The sequence below is a fragment of the Oncorhynchus mykiss genome, chromosome 16, assembly GCF_057628025.1.
Source record: "Oncorhynchus mykiss isolate SJ-2025 chromosome 16, ASM5762802v1, whole genome shotgun sequence".
Lineage (NCBI taxonomy): Eukaryota > Metazoa > Chordata > Actinopteri > Salmoniformes > Salmonidae > Oncorhynchus > Oncorhynchus mykiss.
Window position 1 is genome coordinate 38,140,256 of NC_143037.1, and position 27,920 is coordinate 38,168,175.

The 27,920-nt window shown below is 45.2% G+C and overlaps 1 protein-coding gene across 1 annotated transcript in view; it reads left to right on the top strand.

Moving 5' to 3' along the window:
* LOC149976661 (histone-lysine N-methyltransferase PRDM16-like) overlaps positions 1 to 27,920 on the top strand; it is a 193,676-nt gene that overhangs the window by 63,268 nt on the left and 102,488 nt on the right. The window contains exon 2 of the mRNA XM_090202613.1: positions 27,377 to 27,750. Within this exon, the coding sequence (XP_090058739.1) occupies positions 27,377 to 27,750 (374 nt within the window). The remainder of the gene's footprint in view (positions 1 to 27,376; positions 27,751 to 27,920) is intronic.

Below are 27,920 nucleotides of genomic sequence, written 5' to 3' on the forward strand. Positions count from 1 at the left end.
CCTTCATCTCCACTGATTGAAGTGGATTTAACAGGTGACATTGATAAGGGATCGTACTTTCACCTGGATTCACTTGGTCAGTCTATGCCATGGGAAGAGTGTGTCACACTCTCAGTGCAACACACCAAATTTGATGTTGTTGAGGTCTCCTTTTCTACATTGTTTTGACCCAATGCCTCTACATTCGGTCAGCTGTCAGTCACCTTGTAGAGTTTTCCCGTGCAGTTCAGGTTCGGTCCAGAGGCAGAAGCAAGGTTGGGCAACAAGGACACCCACTCTGGTCTATATGAAGAGGTTTGGCCCTGCCCCCCATTGCTATTTAAGGCAACCTGTCCATACTGACACATCCGACACGATAAATTCCCTGAGTGGACCCACCCCCAGCCCCATCTGATGTCCCCTAGCCTAATTAGACTGGATAGCCATCAAGTAATGAGCACCAGCAGTGTCCTATGGTGGAGTGGACATGGGAGGCGGAAGGGGGGAGCTGGAGCTCACATGAATCTTGACTTATACATAAAGAGATTAGACAACTTTGCAAGATATTAGCTGTACAAAAATTAGAAAAATGTCCCTAAGCCTCTTTAACGACTGTTGAGACGGGCTCAAAAACACAAGGCACTCTTTTGTTTTCGCTGGCCCAGGGATGGAGCACACCGGCGGCTGGGGTTTGGGGACTGGATGGGAGGGGGGGGGTCACTGAGCCCCTGTGTGTGGGATGCAGGTACACCGCTGATCCAAGGCCAGTAAACCCGATCAGGAATTAGTGCAGAGGGGGATTAAGACTCCAGCCCCCACCAAAAGCACAGCGGCAGAGAGAGAGGGGAATGAAAATTAAGGAGAGGAGAGAAGAAGAAAGTGAGTGCGGCCACCCAGGAGGTCCCAATGCCCAATGGTGCTGTGACATCCCTGTACATCACTACCCCCCCCCCCCCTCTCTCTCTCAAGCGCCTTGATAGATCTCAGAAACATGCATCCCAATTCTGGATAGGTTTATTTTGGCGAGAGAGACAGAAAAACAGAGTCAGAGAGAGTAGGAGTGAGAGAAGCAAAGAAAGAGAGTGAGAGAGAAGGGGAGAGGGAGGCAGGGATAAGAGTTACCCAGATATAATGAGCCAGAGCCCCTGGTGTGTGACAAGGTTTGGCCCCTGTCATCACAAACATCTCTGATATCTCAATACACCCCCTCCCTACCCATCCCTCCAATGCACGCCCACCCATGGCGTTCTGGGTGCCCAGAAACATGCAGGAGGGCCATGTGAGCCAGTGTCATATGGAACAGATTTAGTTAGTCTCCCCCCACCCCAAACATCCCTGTATCCTGTCATCCTATCAAAGAAAATACCCACAATCCCTCCCCTCCACTGCAGTCTGGAACTGGATCCGCAACAAAGCTGCAACGTTATGGTGCCCGGCACAACAAAGACCTGAGAGAGACGGAAGAGAGGAGAAAGAAAGGGAGAGACAGGGAGTGGGGAGTGGGAGGACACATAAAGTAAAGTAGGGGACAGAGAGAGGAAGGAAGAGACCGGCACGGACAGAGAGAAAAAGAGAGAGGAAAGGACAGCTAAACTGGTTGCTCATAATGTCCCACACTCTACACGCAAATGTGATTTCCCCCAATGTCTCCCACCTTCTGAGTTGGTCCGAAGTGTTTGTACTTGACGGGCCATCTTATTTTACTGGGTGCAAATTTCTTATTTAAGTATTAAGTATACAAATGACAGCTGTTTTTACCCGATACAATGACAACATATTTAGACCCATCGTGAGCTCTATCTATCTCAGTCGACAGTAACCTGTCGTCAAACCTGAAGTTATTAGTGGTCAATGGGGAGAGACAGTAACCTGAAGTTATTACTGCTCAATGGGGAGCGACAGTAATCTGAAGTTATTAGTGCTCAATGGGAAAAGACAGTAACCTGAAGTTATAACTGCTCAATGGGGAGCGACAGTAATCTGAAGTTATTAGTGCTCAATGGGAAAAGACAGTAACCTGAAGTTATTACTGCTCAATGGGGAGCGACAGTAACCTGAAGTTATTAGTGCTCAATGGGGAGAGACAGTAACCTGAAGTTATTAGTGCTCAATGGGGAGAGACAGTAACCTGAAGTTATTACTGCTCAATGGGGAGAGACAGTAACCTGAAGTTATTAGTGCTCAATGGGGAGAGACAGTAACCTAAAGTTATTAGTGCTCAATGGAGAGAGACAGTAACCTGAAGATATTAGTGCTCTATGGGGAGAGATAGTAACATGAAGTTATTAGTGCTCAACGGGGAGAGACAGTAACCTGAAGTTATTAGTGCTCTATGGGGAGAGACAGTAACCTGAAGATATTAGTGCTCTATGGGGAGAGATAGTAACATGAAGTTATTAGTGCTCAATGGGTAGAGACAGTAACCTGAAGTTATTAGTGCTCAAAGGGGAGAGACAGTAAGTTATTAGTGCTCAATGTGGAGAGACAGTAAGTTATTAGTGCTCAATGTGGAGAGACAGTAACCTGAAGTTATTAGTGCTCAATGGGGAGAGACAGTAACCTGAAGTTATTAGTGCTCAATGGGGAGAGACAGTAACCTTTAGTTATTAGTGCTCAACGGGGAGAGACAGTGACCTGAAGTTATTAGTGCTCAATGGAGAGAGACAGTAACCTGAAGTTATTAGTGCTCAATGGGGAGAGACAGTAAGTTATCAGTGCTCAATGGGAGGAGACAGTAACCTGAAGTTATTAGTGCTCAATGGGGAGCGATAGTAACCTGACCTTATTAGTGCTCAATGGGAAAAGACAGTAACCTGAAGTTATTAGATCTCAATGGAGAGGGACAGTAACCTGTAGTTATTAGTGCTCAAAGGGGAGAGACGGTAACCTGTAGTTATTAGTGCTAAGCGGGGAGAGGCAGTAACCTGAAGTTATTAGTGCTCAATGGGGAGAGACAGTAACCTGAAGTTATTAGTGCTCAATGGGGAGAGATAGTAACCGGAAGTTATTAGTGCTCAATGAGGAGAGACAGTAACCTGAAGTTATTAGTGCTCAATGTGGAGAGAGTAACCTGAAGTTATTAGTGCTCAATGGGGAGAGACAGTAACTTTTAGTTATTAGTGCTCAATGGGGAGAGACAGTAACCTGAAGTTATTAGTGCTCAATGGGGAGAGACAGTAACCTGAAGTTATTAGTGCTCAATGGCGAGAGACGGTAACCTGAAGTTATTAGTGCTCAAAGGGGAGAGACGGTAACCTGAAGTTATTAGTGCTCAATGGGGAGAGACAGTAACCTGAAGTTATTAGTGCGGTTGTTATTAGTTATTGTGTGGTTGTGTGTGTGTGTGTGTGTGTGTGGTTCAAGTCCTTACTCTGAGTTGTGGCCAACATGTAGGACTGTTACAGTGCAGCAGTGTTCGTCTATGGGGGAGAACCAACCAAAGCGTTGCTCTACTCGTGAACCATTTCCATACACTAGTATTATTTTGGTTTCTTGGGGTTTTACTCCACGACCCAGGCAGTACTACAACATGTTCAGTAGATTAGTGGACATTTTAGTATTGCCTTTCGATAGTAATGAAATCTCCTGGTCCTCCATTCACCCTGGCTCCACTACTAGATCAATTAACATATGTCACCCCACTACCCTCTCTCTCACCGTAGTCTCACCTTTTGAACACTGGGAGGGATTGATGTGTTTTCTCCTGTCCAGTTCAGTGAGGTTAAATGGTCCAAATATTGCAGATAGAAACGCAATTGCTAGAGCCAAGTCTCTATTCTACAGCACAAGCACTCATATTTTTTCTACATGATAAATTGAGCGTTCTGTAACGTTTGCACCTTTCTGAACAGGGCCCTGTTATGTCCAGGGTAGTGAGTTCCCACCCGTCATCCTGTTGTGGAGGGTCATCCATATTCCTCCAAGACAGGATGTTACAGCCCTTCTTAACACGGGCCATCCTTTCATCATCCGTCCATCGTTCTGATAGCTTGGGGAGCTGACCTCTCATCCCCAGGGTCAACTTCCTCCTGGTTATCCACAATCGCTTGCTGTTGAGAAGCACAAACAGAGCCCCCAGAATACGTTTTTCTGCTATTTGCAAATCATTTCCTCTGTGCTTTTATCTGCAACTGTAAAGGCTAAGCTGACTTTGGCATGTTTTTACTGTGTTAATCCTACCTGCAGTCTTGTGTGGTGAATCCCTGACTCTTTGTGATACACTCCAGACCTGTGCAAAAGAAAAAGATAACACCACAGAGTTTCTAAACCCAGAGGCCCAACATCGCTAGACGTCCGGGATCGCTTGCGAAGCAGACTAAGCAGATCAGACCGGGGCTTGGGGTTTGAGAAGTCATTGAGAGAAGTGAATACTTTTTTCTCTCTAAATCACAACCTAGATCCGATGTCTTAAGTGACTGAACATGATATTACTCCTCGTGAAAGTGACAAACTCACACATTGTCATTTTAGTCAAAAATAACTTTATAATGAATAATTGCCTTTGATTTGACGGCCTGCACATGCGCAGTTTAGACGAGTTTCTGCGCTTGAGCTTAGCTAGCCAACGCCGCCTCTACGTTGCCTACAAAGCGTGATCAGGGATTCCTATTGGAGAAGCAGCCCCCCGCACACCCAAATTCCTCTTTAATGTCGAGAATGATGAGCCAATTTAGGCCTCGTTCTCGGACCAGCCACATTGATTAATGACCCCTGCGCCGCGTTCTTATCTCACACACACAGAGCCGTGAACACCGTGCTCCTACAGCTGCCACCAAAACCTGACTTATAATTGATGAGACCATGCCCACCATGTCCAAATTAAATGCAGGGGAGAGGAAGAGAGGACCCTGTGGAATTCTCCAATACATCTCTCTCTCTCTCTCTCTCTCTCTCTCTCTCAATTTTTTTCAATTCAATTGACTTTATTGACATGGCAAGTTCATTATGACTTACATTGTCAAAGTATACATATCGAAAAATAAATATATATATTTATATATAAATAAATTGTGGGACCAACAGCAATAATGATAGTAGTAGTGGACATGGGATTACCATTAACAACAACTACACTAACAATATTAATCAGAACAACAATACATTAAAGCAATAGTAGTAGACCAGTGTCAACATGACTGAGAAGACACATGGTATGAAAGACAAAACAAAACAAGATGGGAAATAATATCGACATTACAATGCACTTTTCACTGGCTGTCCCTCAGGTCCCTCATTTTATAGTTTCAAATTCTTTGTATTGAATTATAATTTTGGGAAAGAAATATTCTCTTAGGTCTGAGTATTTGTCACAGTGTAATAAGAAATGCAGCTCTGTCTCTACCTCTCCCCTGGAGCAGAGTGAGCACAGCCTGTCATCTCTGGGCAGCCAGGTTTGTCTGTGACGACCGGTCTCTATAGCCAGACTGTGCTCACTGAATCTGTACCTAGTCAATGTTTTCCTCAGTTTTCTATCAGTCACAGTGGTCAGATAGTCTGCCACCAACTACTGTCTGTTTAGAGCCAAATAGCATTTAAGTTTACTTTGTTTTTTTGTGTTGTCTTTCCAATAGGTGATATATTTCTATTTTTGTTTTGTGATGATTTGGTTGGGCCAGATTTTCTGAGTGCTGTCCTGAGGCTCTATGGGGTTGGTTTGGGTTGGTGAACTGAGCCTCAGAACCAGCTGGCTGAGGGGACTCTTCTCTTGTTTCATCTCTTGACATTGTAGAGCTGTGTGATGGAATGTTTTGGGGTCACTTGTTTTTAGATGGTTTTAAAATTTGATGGCTCTTTTTTCTATTCGATTGAGGAGGGGGTATTGGCCCAATTCTGCTCTACATGCCTTATTTTGAGTTTTTCTTTGCACTTGCAATACAGTCTTGCAAAACTCTACATGCAGTATTTCAATTGGATGTTTGTGTCACGTTCTGACCTTAGTTATTTTATTATGTCTTTGTTTTATTACGGTCGGGGTGTGAGTTGGGTGGGTTGTCTATGTTCCTTTTTCTATGTTTTGGGATTTCTGTGTTTGGCCTGGTATGGTTCTCAATCAGAGGCAGCTGTTTATCGTTGTCCCTGATTGAGAACCATATTTAGGTAGCCTGGTTTCACTTTTGAGTGGTGGGTGATTATTTTCCGTGTTAGTGTTTGTTACCACACGGGACCGTTTCGTTTGTTTCACGTTGTTATTTTGTATTTTTGTAGTGTTCAGTTGCAAATTGATCCGATCTATCTTACTCCTCATCAGAGGAAGAAGACGACCAACGTTACAGTTTGTCCCATTTGGTGAATTCATTATTAGAGATTGGACCCCATACTTCACTGCCATATAGAGCAATTGGTTCTATAACTGAGTGAAAAATGTTGAGCCAGATTCTAATTGGAATTTCAATTTTAATGTTTCTTTTAATGGCATAGAATGCTTTTCTTGCTTTGTCTCTCAGCTCATTCACAACCATGTGAAAGCTACCTGAGTTGATGATATTTAATTCTAGATATGGTGTGTTCTAATAGAACTGTGTTCAAATATAATTTATATTTGTCATCCTGATTTCCAGACCTTTTTTGGAATATCATTATATTTGTTTTTTTTAGGTTAAAGGTCAGAGCCCAGGTCTGACAGAACCTGTGAAGACGATCTAGGTGCTGCTGTAACCCCTCTTTAGTAGGAGACAGCAGCACCAGGTCATCTGCGTACAGCAGACACTTGATTTCAGTGCTTTGTAGGGTGATACCAGGTGCTTCCGATTCTTCTAATGTTTTTGCCAATTCATTAATTAATGTAGATGTTAAATAGTGTAGGACTTAATGGGCAGCCCTGTTTCACTCCCCGTCCCTGAGAGAAGAAGTCTGTTTGCTTGTTGCCAATTTTAACCGCACATTTGTTTTTAGTGTACATTGATTTAATAACATACGTTTTCCCTCCAATATCACTTTCTATTAGTTTATAAAAAATACCTTCGTGCCAAATTGAATCAAATGCTTTTTTGATATCTAGAAAACACGAGTAGATTTAGCCTTTGTTTTGCTTAACTTGTTTGTCAATTAGTGTGGACGGTGTAAATGTGGTCTGTTGTACAATAATTGTTTAGAAATCCAATCTGGCTTCTACTCAATACGTTGTGTTCGTCAAGGAAATGATGTAGTCTGCTATTTATAATACTGCAGAGAATTTTCCCCAGGTTGCTGTTAATGCAAACTCCTCTAATTATTTGGGTCAAATTTGTCTCCATTTTTATAGATTGGTGTGATCAATCTCTGGTTCCAAATATCGGGGAAAATACCAGCAGTGAGGATAATGTTGAAGAGTTTGAGTATAGCCAATTTGAATTTGTGGTCTGTATATTTGATCATTTCATTTAAAATACCATCAGCAATCAGCACCACAGGCCTTTTTGGGTTGGAGAGTGCATAGTTTTCTTCTTCTGTAATTGGGGTATCCACAGGATTCTGATAGTCTTTGACTGCTGATTCAAGCATTTGTAATTTTTCGGATATATCTGTTTTGTTCTGGGCTCTTTGTTATATTGCTGTAGAGGTTTGCAAAGTGATTTCTCCACATATCCCCATTTTGGAAAGCCAATTCCTCATGATGAGGTTTGTTTAATTTATTCCAATTCTCCCAGAAGTGCTTTGATTCTATGGATTGCTCAATTCTATCCAGCTGATTTCTAATGTGCTGTTCCTTTTTTGTTCCTAGGGTGTGTTTGTATTGCTTCAGTGTTTCCCCATATTGAAGGCGTATATTTTTGTTGTCTGGTTCTCTGTGTTTTTGATTAACAATATAAAGAATTCTACTGTTTTTATCAATATTCTCTCTCTCTTTCTCTCCCGCTCTCTCTTTCTCTCTTCCGCTCTCTCTTTCTCTCTCCCTCTCTGTCCTCTCTGTCTCGAGCAAATCTTTGGCGTGTGGGTCTGTTTGGTCTGGGGTGTCGCATCTCTTTCGGTCCCCTATGTACAGACGAGTGACTGTGCCAATGTGAAGTCTGTCCTTCCTGTGTGTCACAGCTTCCTCCTTCCTCCACTCTCACTTGTCTCTATTGTTGTCCTTATTTTGGTTCCCTGTTTCTTGTTGTTTTCTGTTTGGAGAAATGCGCACACACACACACAGACAGACAGACACAGACAGACAGACACAGACAGACAGACAGACACAGACAGACAGACACAGACAGACAGACACAGACACAGACAGACACAGACACAGACACACAGAGACACACACACACACACAGGCGTAATCCTCTGTAAATGAACATCATTACATATACATTCTCACCACTGTTTCCTCTTGACATGAATTGGGACAGCTTTTTTAGATTTGAATGATTTACCAAACACATATGTGTCTACTTCTTTTCTCAAAACTATTTCTCAACTATTCAGGGAAGAAGCTGATTCACACTACAGATTCTGATTCCTGTACTGTCACGTCCTGACCTCAGTTCCCTTTGTATGTCTCCATTTTAGGTTAGTCAGGGTGTGAGGTGGGGTGGGCATTCTATGTTTTGTTCTTGTGTTTGTATTTCTATGTGTTTGGCCTGGTATGGCTCCCAATCAGAGGCAACTGGCAATCGTTGTCTCTGATTGAGAACCATACTTAGGCAGCCTGTTTTCCCACCATGGGTTGTGGGGAGTTATTTTCCGTTTCAGTGTTTTCACCATATGGGACTCTTTCGGTTTTCCGTTATTCACTTGTTCGTTTGTTTCCTGTGTTCTGTGAAATAAATATGACGAACACGTACCAAAATCTTACAAATCCATTCAGTCTTCGATTTGGTACTTCTTCGATCATATCTAAACGGCATATACACTGCATTCAGAAAGTATTCAGACCCCTTCACTTTTTACACATTCTGGTTTGTTACTTATTCTAAAATGGATTCAATCGTTGTTTCCCTCATCAATCTACACACAATACCCGATAATGACGAAGTAAAAACAGGTTTTCAGAAATGTTAGCACATTTATATAATATTCTATAAAAAAATATGACATTTACATAAATATTCAAACCCCAAACTATCAGACTCGAAATTGAGCATCCTGTTTCCTTTGATGATCATTGAGATGTTTCTACAACTTGGTTGGAGTTCACCTGTGGTAAACTCAATTGATTGGACATGATTTGGAAAGGCACACACCTGTCTCTATAAGGTCCCACAGTTGACAGTGCATGTCAGAGCAAAAAACAAGCCATGAGGTCAAAGGCATCGAAGACCAAGAACCCGATGGTCACTCTGACAGAGCTCCAGAGTTCCTCTGCGGAGTTCCTCCTTTTGCCTACCTCCCTCCTCTTCCAAAAGGACAAACATCTCTGCAGCACTCCACCAGTCAGGCCTTTATGGTAGAGTGGCCAGGTGGAAGCCACTCCTCAGTAAAAGGCACATGACAGCCCTCTTGGAGTTTGCCAAAAGGCACCAAAAATACTCTCAGACCATGGGAAACAAGAATTTCCGGTCTGATGAAACCAAGAATGAACTATTTGACCTGAATGCCAAGAATCACGTCTGGAGGAAACCTGTCATCATCCCTACAGTGAAGCATGGTGGTGGAGGCATCATGCTGTGGAGATGTTTTTCAGTGGCAGGGACTGGGATACTAGTCAGGATAGAGGAAAAGATGAACGGAGCAAAGTACAGAGAGATCCTTGATGAAAACCTGCTCCAGAGCGCTCAGGGCCTCAGACTGGGGTGAAGGTTCACCTTCCAACAGGACAACGAACCTAAGCACACAGCCAAGACAATGCATGAGTGGCTTCGGGACAAGTCTCTGAATGTCCTTTTATTTAATTTATTTTTATTTCACCTTTATTTAACCAGGTAAGCTAGTTGAGAACAAGTTCTCATTTACAACTGCAACCTGGCCAAGATAAAGCAAAGCAGTGCGACACAAACAACAACACAGAATTACACATAACCAAACGTAAAATCACAATAGAAAAATATATGTACAGTGTGTGCAAATGTCGAAGAGTAGGGAGATAAGGCAATAAATAAGCCATAGAGGCAAAGTACAGTGCCTTGCGAAAGTATTCGGCCCCCTTGAACTTTGCGACCTTTTGCCACATTTCAGGCTTCAAACATAAAGATATAAACCTTATTTTTTTGTGAAGAATCAACAACAAGTGGGACACAATCATGAAGTGGAACGACATTTATTGGATATTTCAAACTTTTTTAACAAATCAAAAACTGAAAAATTGGGCGTGCAAATTTATTCAGTCCCTTTACTTTCAGTGCAGCAAACTCTCTCCAGAAGTTCAGTGAGGATCTCTGAATGATCCAATGTTGACCTAAATGACTAATGATGATAAATACAATCCACCTGTGTGTAATCAAGTCTCCGTATAAATGCACCTGCACTGTGATAGTCTCAGAGGTCCGTTAAAAGCGCAGAGAGCATCATGAAGAACAAGGAACACACCAGGCAGGTCCGAGATACTGTTGTGAAGAAGTTTAAAGCCGGATTTGGATGCAAAAAGATTTCCCAAGCTTTAAACATCCCAAGGAGCACTGTACAAGCGATAATATTGAAATGGAAGGAGTATCAGACCACTGCAAATCTACCAAGACCTGGCCGTCCCTCTAAACTTTCAGCTCATACAAGGAGAAGACTGATGAGAGATGCAGCCAAGAGGCCCATGATCACTCTGGATGAACTGCAGAGATCTACAGCTGAGGTGGGAGACTCTGTCCATAGGACAACAATCAGTCGTATATTGCACAAATCTGGCCTTTATGGAAGAGTGGCAAGAAGAAAGCCATTTCTTAAAGATATCCATAAAAAGTGTCATTTAAAGTTTGCCACAAGCCACCTGGGAGACACACCAAACATGTGGAAGAAGGTGCTCTGGTCAGATGAAACCAAAATTGAACTTTTTGGCAACAATGCAAAACGTTATGTTTGGCGTAAAAGCAACACAGCTGAACACACCATCCCCACTGTCAAACATGGTGGTGGCAGCATCATGGTTTGGGCCTGCTTTTCTTCAGCAGGGACAGGGAAGATGGTTAAATTGATGGGAAGATGGATGGAGCCAAATACAGGACCATTCTGGAAGAAAACCTGATGGAGTCTGCAAAAGACCTGAGACTGGGATGGAGATTTGTCTTCCAACAAGAGAATGATCCAAAACATAAAGCAAAATCTGCAATGGAATGGTTCAAAAATAAACATATCCAGGTGTTAGAATGGCCAAGACAAAGTCCAGACCTGAATCCAATTGAGAATCTGTGGAAAGAACTGAAAACTGCTGTTCACAAATGCTCTCCATCCAACCTCACTGAGCTCGAGCTGTTTTGCAAGGAGGAATGGGAAAAAATGTCAGTCTCTCGATGTGCAAAACTGATAGAGACATACCCCAAGCGACTTACAGCTGTAATCGCAGCAAAAGGTGGCGCTACAAAGTATTAACTTAAGGGGGCTGAATAATTTTGCACGCCCAATTTTTCAGTTTTTGATATTTAAAAAAAGTTTGAAATATCCAATAAATGTCGTTCCACTTCATGATTGTGTCCCACTTGTTGTTGATTCTTCACAAAAAAATACAGTTCTATATCCTTATGTTTGAAGCCTGAAATGTGGCAAAAGGTCGCAAAGTTCAAGGGGGCCGAATACTTTCGCAAGGCACTGTAATTACAATTTAGCATTAATACTGGAGCGATAGATGTGCAGATGATGATGTGCAAGTATAGATCCTGGGGTGCAAAAGAGCAAGAGGGTAAGTAATAATATGGGGATGAGTTAGTCAGGTGTGCTATTTACAGATTGGCTGTGTACAGTGGCCCAGCCAGAGTCCGGACTTGAACCCGATCTAACATCTCTAGAGAGACCTGAAAATAGCTGTGTAGCGACGCTCCCCACCCACCTGACAGAGCTTGAGAGGATCTGCAAAGAAGAATGGGAGAAACTCCCCAAATACAGGTGTGCCAAGCTTGTAGCGTCATACCCAAGAAGACTAGAGGCTGTAATCGCTGCCAAAGGTGCTTCAACAAAGTACTGAGTAAAGGGTCTGAAAACTTGTTTAAATGTGATTTTTCCTGTTTGCTTTGTCGTTGTGTGTAGATTGATGAGGGGGAAAAAACGATGTAATCCATTTTAGAATAAGGCTGTAACGTAACAAAATGTGTAAAAAGTCTAGGGGTCTGAATACTTTCCAAATGCAGATAAAGTGTCTCGTATGGAGTAAAGCAGATGCAATGTTCCCTTGGAGCTGAATACATTCCATTCCAGCAGTTATTTCTCTCTGCTGGGGTGTTGACTGGCTGTTGGTTGGTTTACTATGTAGAGTAGTGGCAAGCTAGTTAGCCCATAGACAGGGGCCAGACTGCGGCATTGCAGGCAGGCTGTCCAACTTCCAAAAAGACCAGGCAACCAGATTCTACAAGCTTGGCTTGTATCAGACCAATCGCTCCGTTCATCAGCACAACACTGTTTGGCTTCCTGCTGTTTTGTGTTTGGAAAAGTTGTGCGTTTTCTTTGAATACTGATTCCCCATTGATAGCCTCTCTCACTTCCGATCTAATTAGACCAAGTTTTGTCTCTGGCTAAATGGAGATCGGGGAGAGAGGGCTGGGGCGGAGGCACAGAAAACAATGCCGTGCTGTGGATCTCAACGAAAGAGCCAGGAACAACAACGACAACAACAACAGCAGAGGAATAATTAAGCATTGTAGTCTCATTGAGGTCAGATATCTTTTTGAGGAGAGGCCTGTGTTTGTAGGGGTGCGGGCTGTGCTTGTTTCTCTCTCTCTCACTGGGTCCCCGAGAGGGACGATGACTAATAGTGGGGACTGTGCAGCCTCTAGCTCTGGTCCCCCAGAGGCCCTAGAGAGCAGCAGCCTGATGCGGATGTCACCTGCTGCACCACACTTAGTTCGTCAGCCAGGTAACAGAGACTGAGAAGAGAGGGGGGCTGGCGTCATCCCATTACACCAGGGGAGGGCCACCTGAGATGAAGGCCCCCTCCTAATTACCCCCTCCTAATTACCAGCCAATTATCTCCAAACGCACGCCGCTCACCCCCAACAGCAGCGACGCCTTTACACACACACACACACACACACACACACACACACACACACACACACACACACACACACACACACACACACACAGCTGACACTGAGGTCAGACAGACACACACACACACTAGGGGCAAAGTTGAGCATTATTTAGGCGTCGTAAAAAGAGGGGGCACACATGCACATGAAGTCACACACACACCCTGTGGCACCACTTAGTCTCAGTGCTGGGACAGGGCCCTCGCAGGCCGGGGGAGAAGCCAGCCGTGCCCCTTTCCCAGAATTCTTTGTGGAGGACCCATTGTTTGGCGGTGCTGTATACAATATTGTGTGTATATCTCCGCTCGTCCGCTTCTCGACTCAAGGCTCGTGGAGGGGGTAGAGGGACTGGCAGTGTTGTTACCCCTCTCCCTTCTCGTCCGCTTCTCGACTCGAGGCTCGTGGAGGGGGTAGAGGGACCGGCAGTATTGTTACCCCTCTCCCTTCTCGTCCGCTTCTCGACTCGAGGCTCGTGGAGGGGGTAGAGGGACCGGCAGTATTGCTACCCCTCTCCCTTCTCCTCTACACTTGTTGCCCATTCTCCTGCCTTCCTTCCCATCTGTTTCCCAGTCTTCCTTCCTGCCACCAAGCAAAATGTTTTACTCCACAGACCACTGCTACTTCTGCTGCTACTGTGTGTGTTTTCTACTGGACACATCAGCTTCTAGCAACCTTTACTGGTTGTTGAAACACTTGGATCTGGTTCAATATGGGTTTTATATGACCACATGGAGGTATGGAACATACCAGTATACATATCTCTAACTGGTCCCTCTATCTCTGGTCCCTCTATCTCTGGTTCCGCTATCTCTGGTTCCTCTAGCTCTGGTCCCTCCAGCTCTGGTCCCTCCGGCTCTTGTCCCTCTCTCTCTGGTCCCTCTAGTTCTGGTCCCTCTATCTCTGGGCCCTCTAGTTCTGGTCCATCTATCTCTGGTGCCTCTAGTTCTGGTCCCTCTATCTCTGGTCCCTCTATCTCTGGTCCCTCTATCTCTGGTCCCTCTATCTCCGGTCCCTCTAGCTCTCCTCTCAGGCCTTCGTCGGGTACTGGGTCAGCTAGGCTGCATGGCTGTTCGCTGTAAGCTAAATTGACTTGATGTAGGTGGATTAGGACCTCCTACCTATTGGATAGATATCCACTCTGACAGTGTGTTGAAATGTGTAGGCTGATGAACAGGGCCAACCAGAGGTGCAGGGGTCTTGTTCATTAGGCACCAAATGGAAGAAAACGTACTGAAACAGGGAGGGACTGCACCTGAATTTGTTGAGTTAAGAAGCGGTCATTTTCGTTATTAGTTGCAGGGCAAAGAGCTGATGGGGATGCTGGGTAATGTAGTTCCTGTGCATTTTGTATGTAGTTCTGTCAGTAGCGCCTGATGTACCGTCCCTGCTGTTCTTCTTTACTCTCTCTGCTTTTCTCCCACTCTCTCTCTTGTTGTGACCTATGAACCGTACCAATACCTTCCCAACTGTATTAATCACAAAAACGGGACAATTCAATACCATACTTTAAATGCATTTTAATGCCATCACTGTAGATATCAGATAACATAACCAACAACCTAACTGGTGGGACGTTTTTTGTTTCTGTTGAAATGAGGGATCAGTTTAATTAGATGCTGAATTTCAGCCATTCATTAATTAAGCATTGATAGTGGAGCTGAGAGTCCTTTTAATTGGATTTTCTCACTGGAGTGGGAACAGCACTTTACTACTCAAATCTAATTGGACTGTCACATGCGCTGAATACAACAGGTGTAGTAGACCTTACAGTGAAATGCTTACTTACAGGCTCTAACGAACAATTCTTCAAGGCGTTTTAAGAAACAACTGCGTTAAGTAAAAATATATATGTTAAAATTACGCTCTGTAGCGGTACAGTCAGTATGCAGGGGTACAGGTTAGTAATGAGGCTGTATACAGGGGGTACTGGTACAGAGTCAGTATGCAGGGGTACAGGTTAGTAATGAGGCTGTATATAGGGGAGCGGTACAGAGTCAGTATGCAGGGGTACAGGTTAGTAATGAGGCTGTATACAGAGGGTACCGGTACAGAGTCAGTATGCAGGGGTACAGGTTAGTAATGAGGCTGTATACAGAGGGTAGCGGTACAGAGTCAGTATGCAGGGGTACAGGTTAGTAATGAGGCTGTATACAGGGGGTAGCGGTACAGAGTCATCCATACATCCATACATCCATACATCCATACATACATAAATCCATCTATCGGTCCATCCATCCTACCATCCATCCATACATCGTACCTTCTCCTTTTCTCTCTCCTCCTCCCCTTCCACAGCGTGGTCCCTTTCCTACAGGCAGGTCAGCAGCTGTGCTAACACTTTTGTCTTTGTGATTAATACCACGGTGGATTGCCTTTAATTCACTGGCTAATGACTGTGAGTGCGGAGCGGGCTGATTATCGAGTGATATATGTGGGGAGGCAGCGGAAGGGGAGCCCCGAGCCCCTCTCTCTGTCTGTCTCTCTCTCTCTCTCTCTCTCTCTGTCTCTCTCTCTGTCTCTCTCTTTCTCTGTCTCTGTCTCTGTCTCTGTCTCTGTCTCTGTCTCTCTCTCTCTCTCTCTCTCTCTCTCTGTCTCATTCAGTCCTATTACATCATCCAAATAAACACTCACTGGTCTTATAATGTTCCAAAGTAAATTGGATAGAAAAGCAATATTGGTTTCCCCTTTAGCCCCTCTGCCCTTATAAACATAAAACATAAAGACCTCTCATTTTTTAAATCATAAATAGATTACATGTAACAAAGAATGCTTTATTTGAAAAGCAGATATTGTGTATGAAAGGGTTTTGTGTACATGTGCGCGTGCAAGTGTAGGTGTGCGTTCTGTGAGGAGGTGTAGGCTACAATGGGGAAGTTTGCCTCCTGCGTGGGCACTCACCTTTACAGCCTCTCTAGCTGTCACTCACTGCACTCTGAGTGGACTGTCTGCCGTTCAGAATGGATGGGATCTGGCTGTGTAAGTACATGTTGAGAGATGGGAGATGGAGAGAGCAGGGAGAGAAGATGACTGAAGGAAATCAGTGCATTTAGTGCGCAGGCAGTCATGACAGCAGTCAAATTTCACACCGTTTAGTCACAGTAATTAGGCTACCCCAAGCTCTGATGCTGCTGGTGGTCATTAATAGCCTACAAAACTCGCTAACTGCCTGGTTCTCAGCACTCCATTGTCCCTCTAATCACTCTGACATCAATGCAAATGTGATCGAAAATCTAATCAAACACTTCATGAGAGCCCATGACCTCGCGATGCACAACATTTCTATAGAATATGCAACTGCATGATAAATCAGAGTTTTGATAGCCTCTACTAAAAAGAGGAGGATCCCATCAGCTTTCTATATTTATTTCTCAACTTTCCTAATATTAAGCACATTGCTTCGCACGGGAAAGGAGTTCTCCATTCATTCCATTCACCCTGTTTTGATAAAGGTGCACGGTATTAAATGAAGAATAGTCTGATTGTTTTTGTGTGGTTTTGTGTGACTAGCCTACACACAATACCCTGTAATGTGAAAGTGGAATTATGTTTTTACAACTTCATCTCTGTACGCCACTCATACAATTATCTGTAAGTTCCCTCAGTTGAGGGGGGTTTTCCCATGCTTCGCAAAGAAGGGCACCTATTGGTAGAAAGCGGACATTGAATATCCCTTGGCCGAATGGAGATGTTATTAATTGCACTTTGGATGGTGAATCAAAACCAGGGGCGCAACTTTGGTTTTAGAAGTGGGAGAACATACATTATACATACATTTTTTGAATCCAGTCTGATAAACACTCCAAACAGCCTACCTGAACGCTCCGCATGGTCCTAAAGCACACTGTTGCCTTGTTTTGATAAAACTCGGGGGGTGGGACAAAAATGCAATTTCAGAATGTGGGGGGGACATGTGAAAGTAGCACCCCTGATCAATACACTCAGTCACTAAAAGGATACAGGCATCCTTCCTAGCTCAGTTTCCTGAGAGGAAGGAAACCGCACAGGTATTTCACCATGAAGCCAATGGTGACTTTCAAATTAGTTTCAGAGTTGAATGGCTTTTAGTTACTCCTCATCCTAACCTAATGACAGAGTGAAAAGAAGGAAGCCTGCACTGAATACAACTATTCCAAAACATGCATCCTGTATGCAATAAGGCACTACAGTAAAACTGCAATAAATGTTGCAAAGAAATCTTGTCCCGAATACAAAGCTATATGTTTGGGGCATATCCAAAACAACACATCACTGAGTACCACTCCTGTAATGGCAGATCTCCTCTTCGTCTGAAGAGGAGTAAGGATCGGACCAAGATGCAGCGTGGTAAGTGTTCATAATGTTTTTAATACAGACTAATGAACAGTCGAACTAAAACAATAAACGATAACGTGAAATCTACAACAACCGAAACAGTACTTTGTGGCGACAAACACACACACGGAAACAAACACCCACAAACCAACAGTGAAACCCAGGCTACCTAAGTATGATTCTCAATCAGAGACAACTAACGACACCTGCCTCTGATTGAGAACCATACTAGGCCGAAACAGAAACCAAGCATAGAAAAACAGACTGCCCACCCCAACTCACACCCTGACCATACTAAGTAAAGACAAAACAAAGGAAATAAAAGTCAGAACGTGACAGTACCCCCCCCCCCCAAAGGTGCGGACTCCGGCCGCAAAACCTGAACCTATAGGGGAGGGTCTGGGTGGGCGTCTGTCCGCGGTGGCGGCTCTGGCACGGGACGTGGACCCCACTTTACCACAGTTTTTCTCCACCTCATTGGCCGCCTCCATGGACTCCTAAACACGGCGACCCTCGCCATCGACCTCGAACTGGGACCCTAGAAATGGGTCCTGAATGGACGGGAGATTCCGGCAGCGCCAGACAGGCGTGAGACTCCGGCAGCGCCGGACAGGCGGGCGACTCCGGCAGCTCCGGAGTGAAGGGCGACTCTGGCATCAACTGGCTGACTGACGGATCTGGCAGCTTCTGGCTGGCTGACGGCTTTGGCAGCTCCTGGCTGACTGACGGCTCTGGCAGCTCCGGGCTGGCTGACGGCTCTGGCGGCTCCGGGCTGGCTGACAGCTCTGGCGGCTCCTGGCTGACTGACGGCTCTGGCGGCTCCTGGCTCGCTGGCGGCTCTGGCGGATCCTGGCTGGCTGGCGGCTCTGGTGGCCCCTGGCTGACTGGCGGCTCCTGGCTGACTGGCGGCTCTGGCGGCTCAGGACAGACTGGCGGCTCTGGCGGTTAAGGATAGACGGGAGACTCTGGCGGCTCAGGACAGATGGGAGACTCTGGCGGCTCAGGACAGACGGGAGACTCTGGCGGCTCAGGACAGACGGGAGACTCTGGCAGCGCTGGAGAGGAGGAAGGCTCTGGCAGCGCTGGACAGGCGGGAGCACCTGTAGGCAGAAGAAGGAGAGACAGCCTGGTGCGGAGGGCTGGTGCGTGGAGTTGGCACCGGATAGACCGGACCTTGCAGGCGTACTGGAGCTCTTGAGCACCGAACCTGCCCAACCTTACCTGGTTGAATGCTCCCGGTAGCCAGGCCAGTGCGGCGAGGTGGAATAGCCCGCACTGGGCTGTGCTGGCGTACCGGGGACACCATGCGTAAGGCTGGTGCCATGTACGTTGGCCAGAGGAGACGCACTGGAGACCAGATGCGTTGAGCCGGCTTCATGGCACCTGGCTCGATACCCACTCTTGCCCGGCCGATACGAGGAGCTGGAATGTACCGCACCGGGCTATGCACACGCACTGGGGAAACATTGCGCCCCACCGCATAACACGGTGCCTGCCCGGTCCCTCTCGGTCTCCGGTAAGCACAGGTAGTTGGCGCAGGTCTCCTACCTGGCTTCGCCACAATCCCTGTTTGCCGCCCCCCAAGAAATTTTTGGGCTGCTTCTCCGGCTTCCAGCCTCCTCATACCAGCGCTGCTCTGCTTTCGCTGCCTCCAGCTCTGCTTTGGGACGGCGATATTCCCCTGGCTGAGTCCATGGCCCTGTGCCATCCAGAATCTCTTCCCATGTCCAGGAGTCCTGTGTACTTTGCCGCTGCTGCTGCTGCCTGTTACCACGCTGCTTGGTCCTTGGTTGGTGGGTGTTTCTGTAACGGCAGATCTCCTCTTTGTCCGAAGAGGAGTAAGGATCGGACCAAGATGCAGCGTGGTAAGTGTCCATAATGTTTTTAATACAGACAAATGAACAATCGAACAAAAACAATAAACGATAACGTGAACTCTACAACAATGGAAACAGTACCGTGTGGTGACAAACACACACACGAAAACAAACACCCACAAACCAACAGTGAAACCCAGGCTACCTAAGTATGATTCTCAATCAGAGACAACTAACGACCGACACCTGCCTCTGATTGAGAACCATACTAGGCCGAAACAAAAACCAAACATAGAAAAACAAACATAGACTGCCCATCCCAACTCACGCCCTGACCATACTAAATAAAGACAAAACAAAGGAAATAAAGGTCAGAACGTGACAGTACCCCCCCCCAAAGGTGCGGACTCCGGCCGCAAAACCTGAACCTATAGGGGAGGGTCTGGGTGGGCGTCTGTCCGCGGTGGCGGCTCTGGCGCGGGACGTAGACCCCATTTTACCACAGTTTCTCTCTCTCTCTCTCTCTCTCTCTCTCTCACTCTCTCACTCTCTCTCACTCTCTCTCTCTCTCACTCACTCACTCTCTCCTCCCTTTGGGTGGATGAAGGGATCGTACTGTATGCTTTCCCATACACCTCCTCCCTCTCTCTCTCTCTCTCCCTCCCCCTGAGTGATGTTTGCAACTACATTTGGACAATGTAAGTTGCTATTGATTATTATTATTAATACTTCTCATGTTTGTGAAAATGTCTTCACCCAGTGCTATTAATCTGTCCTGTTAATAAATGTCTGGCCAAGCCGGGCTGGGAGCCCCTGGGGAGCGTCTCTAACCACAGGGACAATGTACTGGCTGACAGCACAACACCTACACACTAAACATTATAAACACACACACACACACACACACACACACACACACACAATATCACCCAACCTCAACCCAATTGAGATGGTTTGGGATGAGTTGGACGGCAGAGTGCAGGAAAAGCATCCAAAAAGTGCTCAGCATATGTGGGAACTCCTTCAAGACTGTTGGAAAAGCATTCCAGGAGAAGATGGTTGAGAGAATTCCAAGAGTGTGCAAGGCTGTCATCAAGGCAAAGGGTGACTACTTTGAAGAATCTAAAATATATTGTGATTTGTGTAACAATTTTTTGGTTACTACATGATTCCATATGTGTTATTTCATAGTTTTGATGTCTTCACCATTATTCTACAATGTAGAAAATAGTCAAAAATAAAGAAAAACACTTGAATGAGCAGGTGTGTCCAAACTTTTGACTCGTACTATACATATAATGCAGGGTCAATGCAGATAGTCCGGGTACTGCAGCTGTTTGGTTAACTATATAACAAACTGTATAAGCTGTTCAGGGTCCTGTTGGTTCCAGACTTGGTGCATCGGTAGCAGAGACAATTGTCTATGACTTGGGTGGCTGGAGTCTTTGACAATTGTTGTGGTCGTACTCTGACACCGCCTCGTATAATGGTTCTGGATGGCAGGGAGCTCAACCCCAGTTATGTACTGGGCTGTACGCAAAGCCTTCTGTAGCGCATTGCGGTTAGATGCCAAGCAGTTGCCATACCAGGCGGTGCTCTCAATGGTGCAGCTGTATAACATTGTTGCCTCCTGAGGGGGAAGAGGTGGTCGTGCCCTCTTCATGACTTTGTTGGTGTGTGTGGACCATCATAGATCCTTAGGGATGTGGACACAGCTCTCGACCAGCTCCACTACAGCCCCATCAATGTGAGGGCGTGCTCTGCGCTCCGTTTCCCATTGTCCACGATCAGCTCCAAGTCAATGGGAAACGCGTGTTTTACACAACAGACAACAATAACAAAGAGGCCAGATTAAAGGATCGCATTTATAATGTTTGAATAAATCGGTTACACTTTATTTGGATAGTCCATCTATATATGCTCTACAGACTATCGGTAACATTTCAACTACCTATCTACTAACCCTAACCCTAGCCCTAGCCCTAAACCTAACCTTAACCCTTATCCTAACCCTAAACTTAGCCCTTACCCTTACTCTAAACCTAACCATAACCATAACCCTAGCAAGCAGTTGCTTATCAACAGATAGTTTGTTGATGGTATGACCATCTGTAGAGCATCTACAGATGGATTATCTGGACGATCCAAATAAAGACCAAATCGGATGCATTCATGTTGCCGGGATCTCTGGGTGCACAGTAGTTTCCGGTGGAATAACAAGAGCCAAACAAGCGGCCCATTGTAGGCCCAGCCAGCAGGACCCCCAAGGTGTGAATTAATGATTGACCCCTGACCTAATCAGGATAAATAGTTATCTGTGAAAAGAGCGACAGGGAGAGAAAGAACAACATGGTAGAGGGAGAAAGGAAGGCACTATCTAGCAGAGGTCTTTAAGCAGCCCCCAGGGAGACTGTGAATGTCTCAACTAGAATGTCACAGGGAACAAGAAGGAGGAAGAGGGAGGTTTTTTCTGTGTTGATTAGTTTTAACTTTCCCTTTTTTGTGGCAGCTCTTTAGGAAGAAGGGAACTGAGCTCGGACTATCTTAATTAACTCCTGGCCAGAAGGCTCCTTTAAATCACATTTGTTTTTTTTGCTTGGAGCGGAGCTCCAGCGGTTTCTGTCCAACACTAGTTATGTTTGTTAAAATTAGGGAAGTAACAGTAACAACCCCTTGTTGCACTCGATGAGTCGGGTGCCAGCTTAAGGGGAGAGAAAAAAGTTTTTCACGCTTCGAAAACACTGTGGATTCTTGGAAACCAGGTTATAAAAGTTGAATTGATTTGTGAAAAGTGGAAGCTACTGCTGGCGTACATGTTTCCCTTCGCCTAATTGACTGCCTGGTCATCTATGAAACCTTGATCATTAAAATAGGTAAAAGCCTTCGTTTTACTGCCCAGCTTTTATATGATAAGCTTCCTGGACCTCTCAGGATGTTCTCTTGCCAGTCGCTAAGAGTCCGTGTTTTCATAGTTCACGTTTCCTTACCAGACTTACATATCCAGCAATTATTTTTTCTCAATATTGTACGATCCAAACCCCAAGAGTTTATTGGAGCATTGCTTTTGCTGCCACACTACAGCCTGCCTGCTCCCTCCGTCGTCCAGGCAACCTACAAATTCGTGTAAGTTTGAGATAGTCAAAATCAGTTTGCCTGTTACATTTGAGTGCTGCCCTTGGGGACTAACGTGTGGTATGCTGTATATGTGTTTACTGTACTACAGAGATTTTCTTCTTGTTGTTGCAGCATGGTACTTGCACTGCAAAGGTATTTACTACCTGTTTCTGTAGGGGATTTGTCATTTAATTTGCTCACGAAAACTAAAATCTTTAAAACTGTTGCTAAAAAATACACTACACTGACCAAAGCTTTGTGAACAACTGCTCGTCGAACATCTCATTACAACATCGTTGGCATTAATATGGAGTCCCCCCCCCCTCCCCCCATGCTGCTCTAACAGCCTCTTCTCTTCTGGGAAGGCTTTCCACTAGATGTTGGAACATTGCTGCAGGGACTTGCTTCCATTCAGCCACAAGAGCATTAGTGTGGTCGGGCACTGATGGGATTAGGCCTGGCTCGCAGTCGGCGTGAAAATTCATCCCAAAGGTGTCCGATGGGGTTGAGGTCAGTGCTCTTTGCAGGCCAGTCAAGTTCTTCCACACCGATCTGACAAACCATTTCAGTATGGATCTCACTTTGTGCGCGGGGGCATTGTCATGCTGAAACAGGAAAGGGCCTTCCCCAAACTGTTGCCACAAAGTTGGAAGCACAGAATCATCTAGAATGTCAAAATGTCCCTTCACCGGAACTAAGGGGCCTAGCCCGAACCCTGAAAAACAGCCCCAGACCATTATTCCTCCTCCACCAAACTTTACAGTTAGCACTATGCATTGGGGCAGGTAGGGTTCTCCTGGCATACGTCAAACCCAGTTACATCCGTCAGGACTGCCAGATGGTAGAAGAGTGAGAATGTATTTCCACTCCTCCAGAGTCGAATAGCTGTGAGCTTTACACCACTACAGCCGACGCTTGGCATTGCGCATGGTGATCTTAGGTTTGTGTGCGGCTGCTCGGACATGGAAACCCATTTCATGAAGCTCTCGACTAACAGTTATTGTGCTGACGTTGCTTCCAGAGGCAGTTTAGAACTTGGTAGTGAGTGTTGCAACCGAGAACAGACGATTTGTACGTGCTACGCGCTTCAGAACTTGGCGGTCCCGTTCTGTAAGCTTGTGTGGCCTACCACTTTGTGGCTGAGCCGTTATTGCTCCTAGGCATTTTCAATTCACAATACCGGCACTTACAGTTGCCCGGGGCAGCTCTAGCAAGGCAGAATTTTGACAAATTGACTTGTTGGAAAGGTGGCATCCTACGACTGTAACATGTTGAAAGTCACTGAGCTCTTCAGTAAGGCCATTCTACTGCCAATGTTTGTCTATGGAGATTGCATGGCTGTGTGCTAGATTTTATACACCTGTCAGCAACGGATGTGGCTGAAATAGCCGAATCTACTCATTTGAAGGGGTGTCCACATAATTCTATATATACAGTTGAAATCAGAAGTTTATATACACTTAGGTTGGAGTCTTAGGTTGGAGTCTCATTTTTCAACCACTCCACAAATGTATTGTTAACAAATATAGTTTGGATTCTCATTTTTCAACCACTCCACAAATGTATTGTTAACAAATATATTTTTGACAATCGGTTAGGACATCTACTTTGTGCATGACACAAGTCATTTTCCAACAATTGTTCGCAGACAGATTATTTCACTTATAATTCACTGTATCACAATTCCAGTGGGTCAGAAGTTTACATACACTAAGTTGACTGTGCCTTTAAACAGCTTGGAAAATTACAGAAAATTATGTCATGGCTTTAGAAGCTTCATAATTTGAGTCAATTGGAGGTGTACCTGTGGATGTATTTCAAGGCCTACCTTCAAACTCAGTGCCTCTTTGCTTGACATCATTGTAAAATCAAAAGGAATCAGTCAAGACCTCAGAAAAAAATAGTAGACCTCCACAAGTCTGGTTCATCCTTGTGAGAAATGTCCAAACGCCTGAAGGTACCACGTTCATCTGTAAAAACAATAGTACGCAAGTATAAACACCATGGGACCACGCAGCCGTCATACCGCTCAGGAAGGAGACGCGTTCTGTCTCCTAGAGATGAACGTACTTTGGTGTGAAGAGTGAAAATCAATCCCAGAACAACAGCAAAGGACCGTGTGAAGATGCTCGAGAAAAGAAAGTATCTATATCCACAGGAAAACGAGTCCTATATCGACATAACCTGAAAGGCCACTCAGCAAAGAAGAAGCCTCTGCTCCAAAACCACCATAAAAAAGACAGACTACGGTTTGCAACTGCACATGGGGACAAAGATTGTACTTTTTGGAGAAATGTCCTCTGGTCTGATGAAACAAAAATAGAACTGTTTGGCCATAATGACCATCGTTATGTTTGGAGGAAAAAAGAGGGAGGCTTGCAAGCCAAAGAACACCATCCCAACCGTGAAGCACGGGGGTGGCAGCATCATGTTGGGGAGTTGCTTTGGTGCAGGAGGGTCTGGTGCACTTCACAAAATAGATGGCATCATGAGGACAGAATATTATGGGACTATATTGAAGCAACATCTCAAGACATCAAGCTAAAGCTTGGTTACAAATGAGTCTTCCAAATGGACAATGACTCCAAGTATACTTCCAAAGTTGTGGCAAAGTTGTGGCAAAATGGCTTAAGGACAGGAGTGGCCATCACAAAGCCCTGACCTAAATCCTATAGAACATTTGTCAGCAGAACTGAAAAAGTGTGTACGAGCAAAGAGGCCTACAAACCTGACTCAGTTACACCAGCTCTGTCAGGAGGAATGGGCCAAAATTCACCCAACTTATTGTGGGAAGTTTGTGGATGGCTTCTGGAAAAATGTGAACAAAGTTAAACAATTTAAAGGCAATGCTACCAAATACTAATTGAGTTTTTTTTTCACCTTTATTTAACCAGGTAAGCTAGTTGAGAACAAGTTCTCATTTACAACTGCGACCTTGCCAAGATAAAGCTAAGCAGTGTGACAAAAACAACAACAGAGCGACATGGAATAAACAAGCGTAGAGTCAATAACACAATATAAATAAAAGTAAGTCTATATACAGTGTGTGGAAATGGCATGAGGAGTTATAGCAATAAATAGACCATAGTAGAAAAGTAATTACAATTTAGCAGATTAATACTGGAGTGATAGATGAGCAGATGATGATGAGCAGATGATTGTGTGTAAGTAGTAATATTGGTGTGCAAAAGAACAGCAAAGTAAATAAAAACAATGTTGGGATGAGGTAGGTAGATTGGGTGGGCAATTTACAGATCGACTATGTACAGCTGCAGCGATCAGTTAGCTGCTCAGACAGCTGATGTTTAAAGTTAGTGAGGGAAATATAAGTCTCCAGCTTCAGCGATTTTTGCAATTCGTTCCCGTCACTGGCAGCAGAGAACTGGAAGGAAATGCGGCCAAAGCAGGTGTTGGCTTTGGGGATGACCAGTGAGATGTACCCGCTGGAGCGTGTGCTATTATCGTGACTAGTGAGCTGAGATAATGCAGAGCTTTACCTAGCATAGACTTGTAGATGACCTGGAGCCAGTGGGTCTGGCGACGAATATGTGGTGAGTGCCAGCCGACTAGAGCATATAGGTCGCAGTGGTGGGTGGTATAATGCTCTTTGGTAACAAAACGGATGGCACTGTGATAAACTGCATCCAGCTTGCTGAGTAGAGTATTGGAAGCTATTTTGTAGATGACATCGCCGAAGTCGAGGATCGGTAGGATAGTCAGTTTTACTAGGGTAAGTTTGGCGGCGTGAGTGAAGGAGGCTTTGTTGTGAAATAGAGAGCCAATTCTAGATTTCATTTTGGATTGGAGATGTTTGATATGAGTCTGGAAGGAGAGTTTACAGTCTAGCCAGACACCTAGGTATTTGTAGTTATCCACGTATTCTAGGTCAGAACCGTCCAGAGTAGTGATGCTATTCGGACGGGCGGGTGCGGGCAGCGAACAGTTGAAAAGCATGCATTGGGTTATGCTAGCGTTTAAGAGCAGTTGGAAGGCACGGAAGCAGTGTTGTATGGCATTGAAGCTCGTTTGGAGGTTAGTTAACACAGTGTCCAAAGAAGGGCCAGATGTATACAGAATGGTGTCGTCTGCATAGAGGTGGATCAGGGAATCACCCGGAGCAAGAGAGACATCATTGAGAAATACAGAGAAAAGAGTCCCGAGAATTGAACTCTGGGAATGTGTATGTAAACTTCTGACCCACTGGGAATGTGATGAAAGAAATAAAAGCTGAAATAAGTAATTCTCTCTACTATTTTTCTGACATTTCACATTCTTAGAATAAAGTGGTGATCCTAACTGATCTAAAACAGGGAATTTTTACTAGTTTAAATGTATTTGGCTAGGTTGTATATAAACTTCCGACTTCAACTGTATAATGTACATCTGACTTTCTCCAAGTGATCTGGTCATGACTGTGCCAGAGGGAGGTTAGGAGTTGATGCAGATGGTGTGTCTAGCTAGACTCGCGCCTCTCTAATTCTTTGTCTTTGTCGTTATCGCTGGACGGTGGAAACCCGACCAGCACAATTACGCTGTCAGCCACAGAACAGTGACAAGCATAGATGACTAATCTAAACGGGCGAGTGACTGTCAATGTCTGGGTCATTTCTCCCCCATTATCTGTAAGATGACCCGGCAGGAGATGGTTGTGACTGAGTGGAACACCATGTCCCATCAGGGCTTCCTCTGACGGTGGGGTGTTTTGACTGGGAACACTGTGTGGCAGGCTGCCCTACCTGGGTCTGAAGGCTTCTTAGGTTTTCCATCTTTCGCTTGTTTGGGTTGTGTAGGGTAGGGTTAAGTTCCATTGGTGATCATGTCTACAGTGTAAAAGTCCTGTCTATACAATATATATTTTGGTGATACTGGTATAAACTCCCAAAATGGAGTGAGTGCAGAGAATAGGCCAAGATACTGCAGTAATATCTAGTAGTCAAGCATCTCTTTCTCACTCTGAAGGCATATACACTTTGATTCTCTCGCTCTCCTCTCCCTCCTTGATTCTCAATTGACGTGTGTGGTTAAATCAATGGTGGAATATTTAAGATATTGTACATAAACTAACTCTCTCACTTTCTCTTCCTCTCTCAGATGACATTGAGCCAGTTGACAGCATGCACGAGACAGAGACCCACCTCCTGGCGGGAGGGGTTGATAGTGGGGAGGAGGAGACCGAGGACAGCATCATGTCTCCCATCTCCGTAGGTCCCCTGTCCCCGCACCCCAACAACCACCATCCCAGCCACCATCATCACCACGAGATCCCCTTCACGCCCAAGGAAGGCTCGCCCTACGAGGTGCCCGTCTACATTCCCGGCCCCTGCGACCTGGAGCTGCGCGAGTCCTCGGTTCCCGGAGCGGGCCTGGGGATATGGGCCAAAACCCGGATCGGGATGGGAGAACACTTTGGACCTCACAGCGCACTGCAGAGTGCCACGGTCAAAGACAGCTCCTTCGGATGGGAGGTAGGTCCTTTTTCTGTAGGCATTCTGTAGACGTCTTTACTATGTGATTTAGCTCTCACACCCAGTTTGTACCCAGCAAACCAAAATTGGTTCTGTGAAAATTCCAAGAGCTTTCATTAGGTTGTTGCCAATGTTCTCATAACACAAAACTGGACAGTTGTGCTGATGAT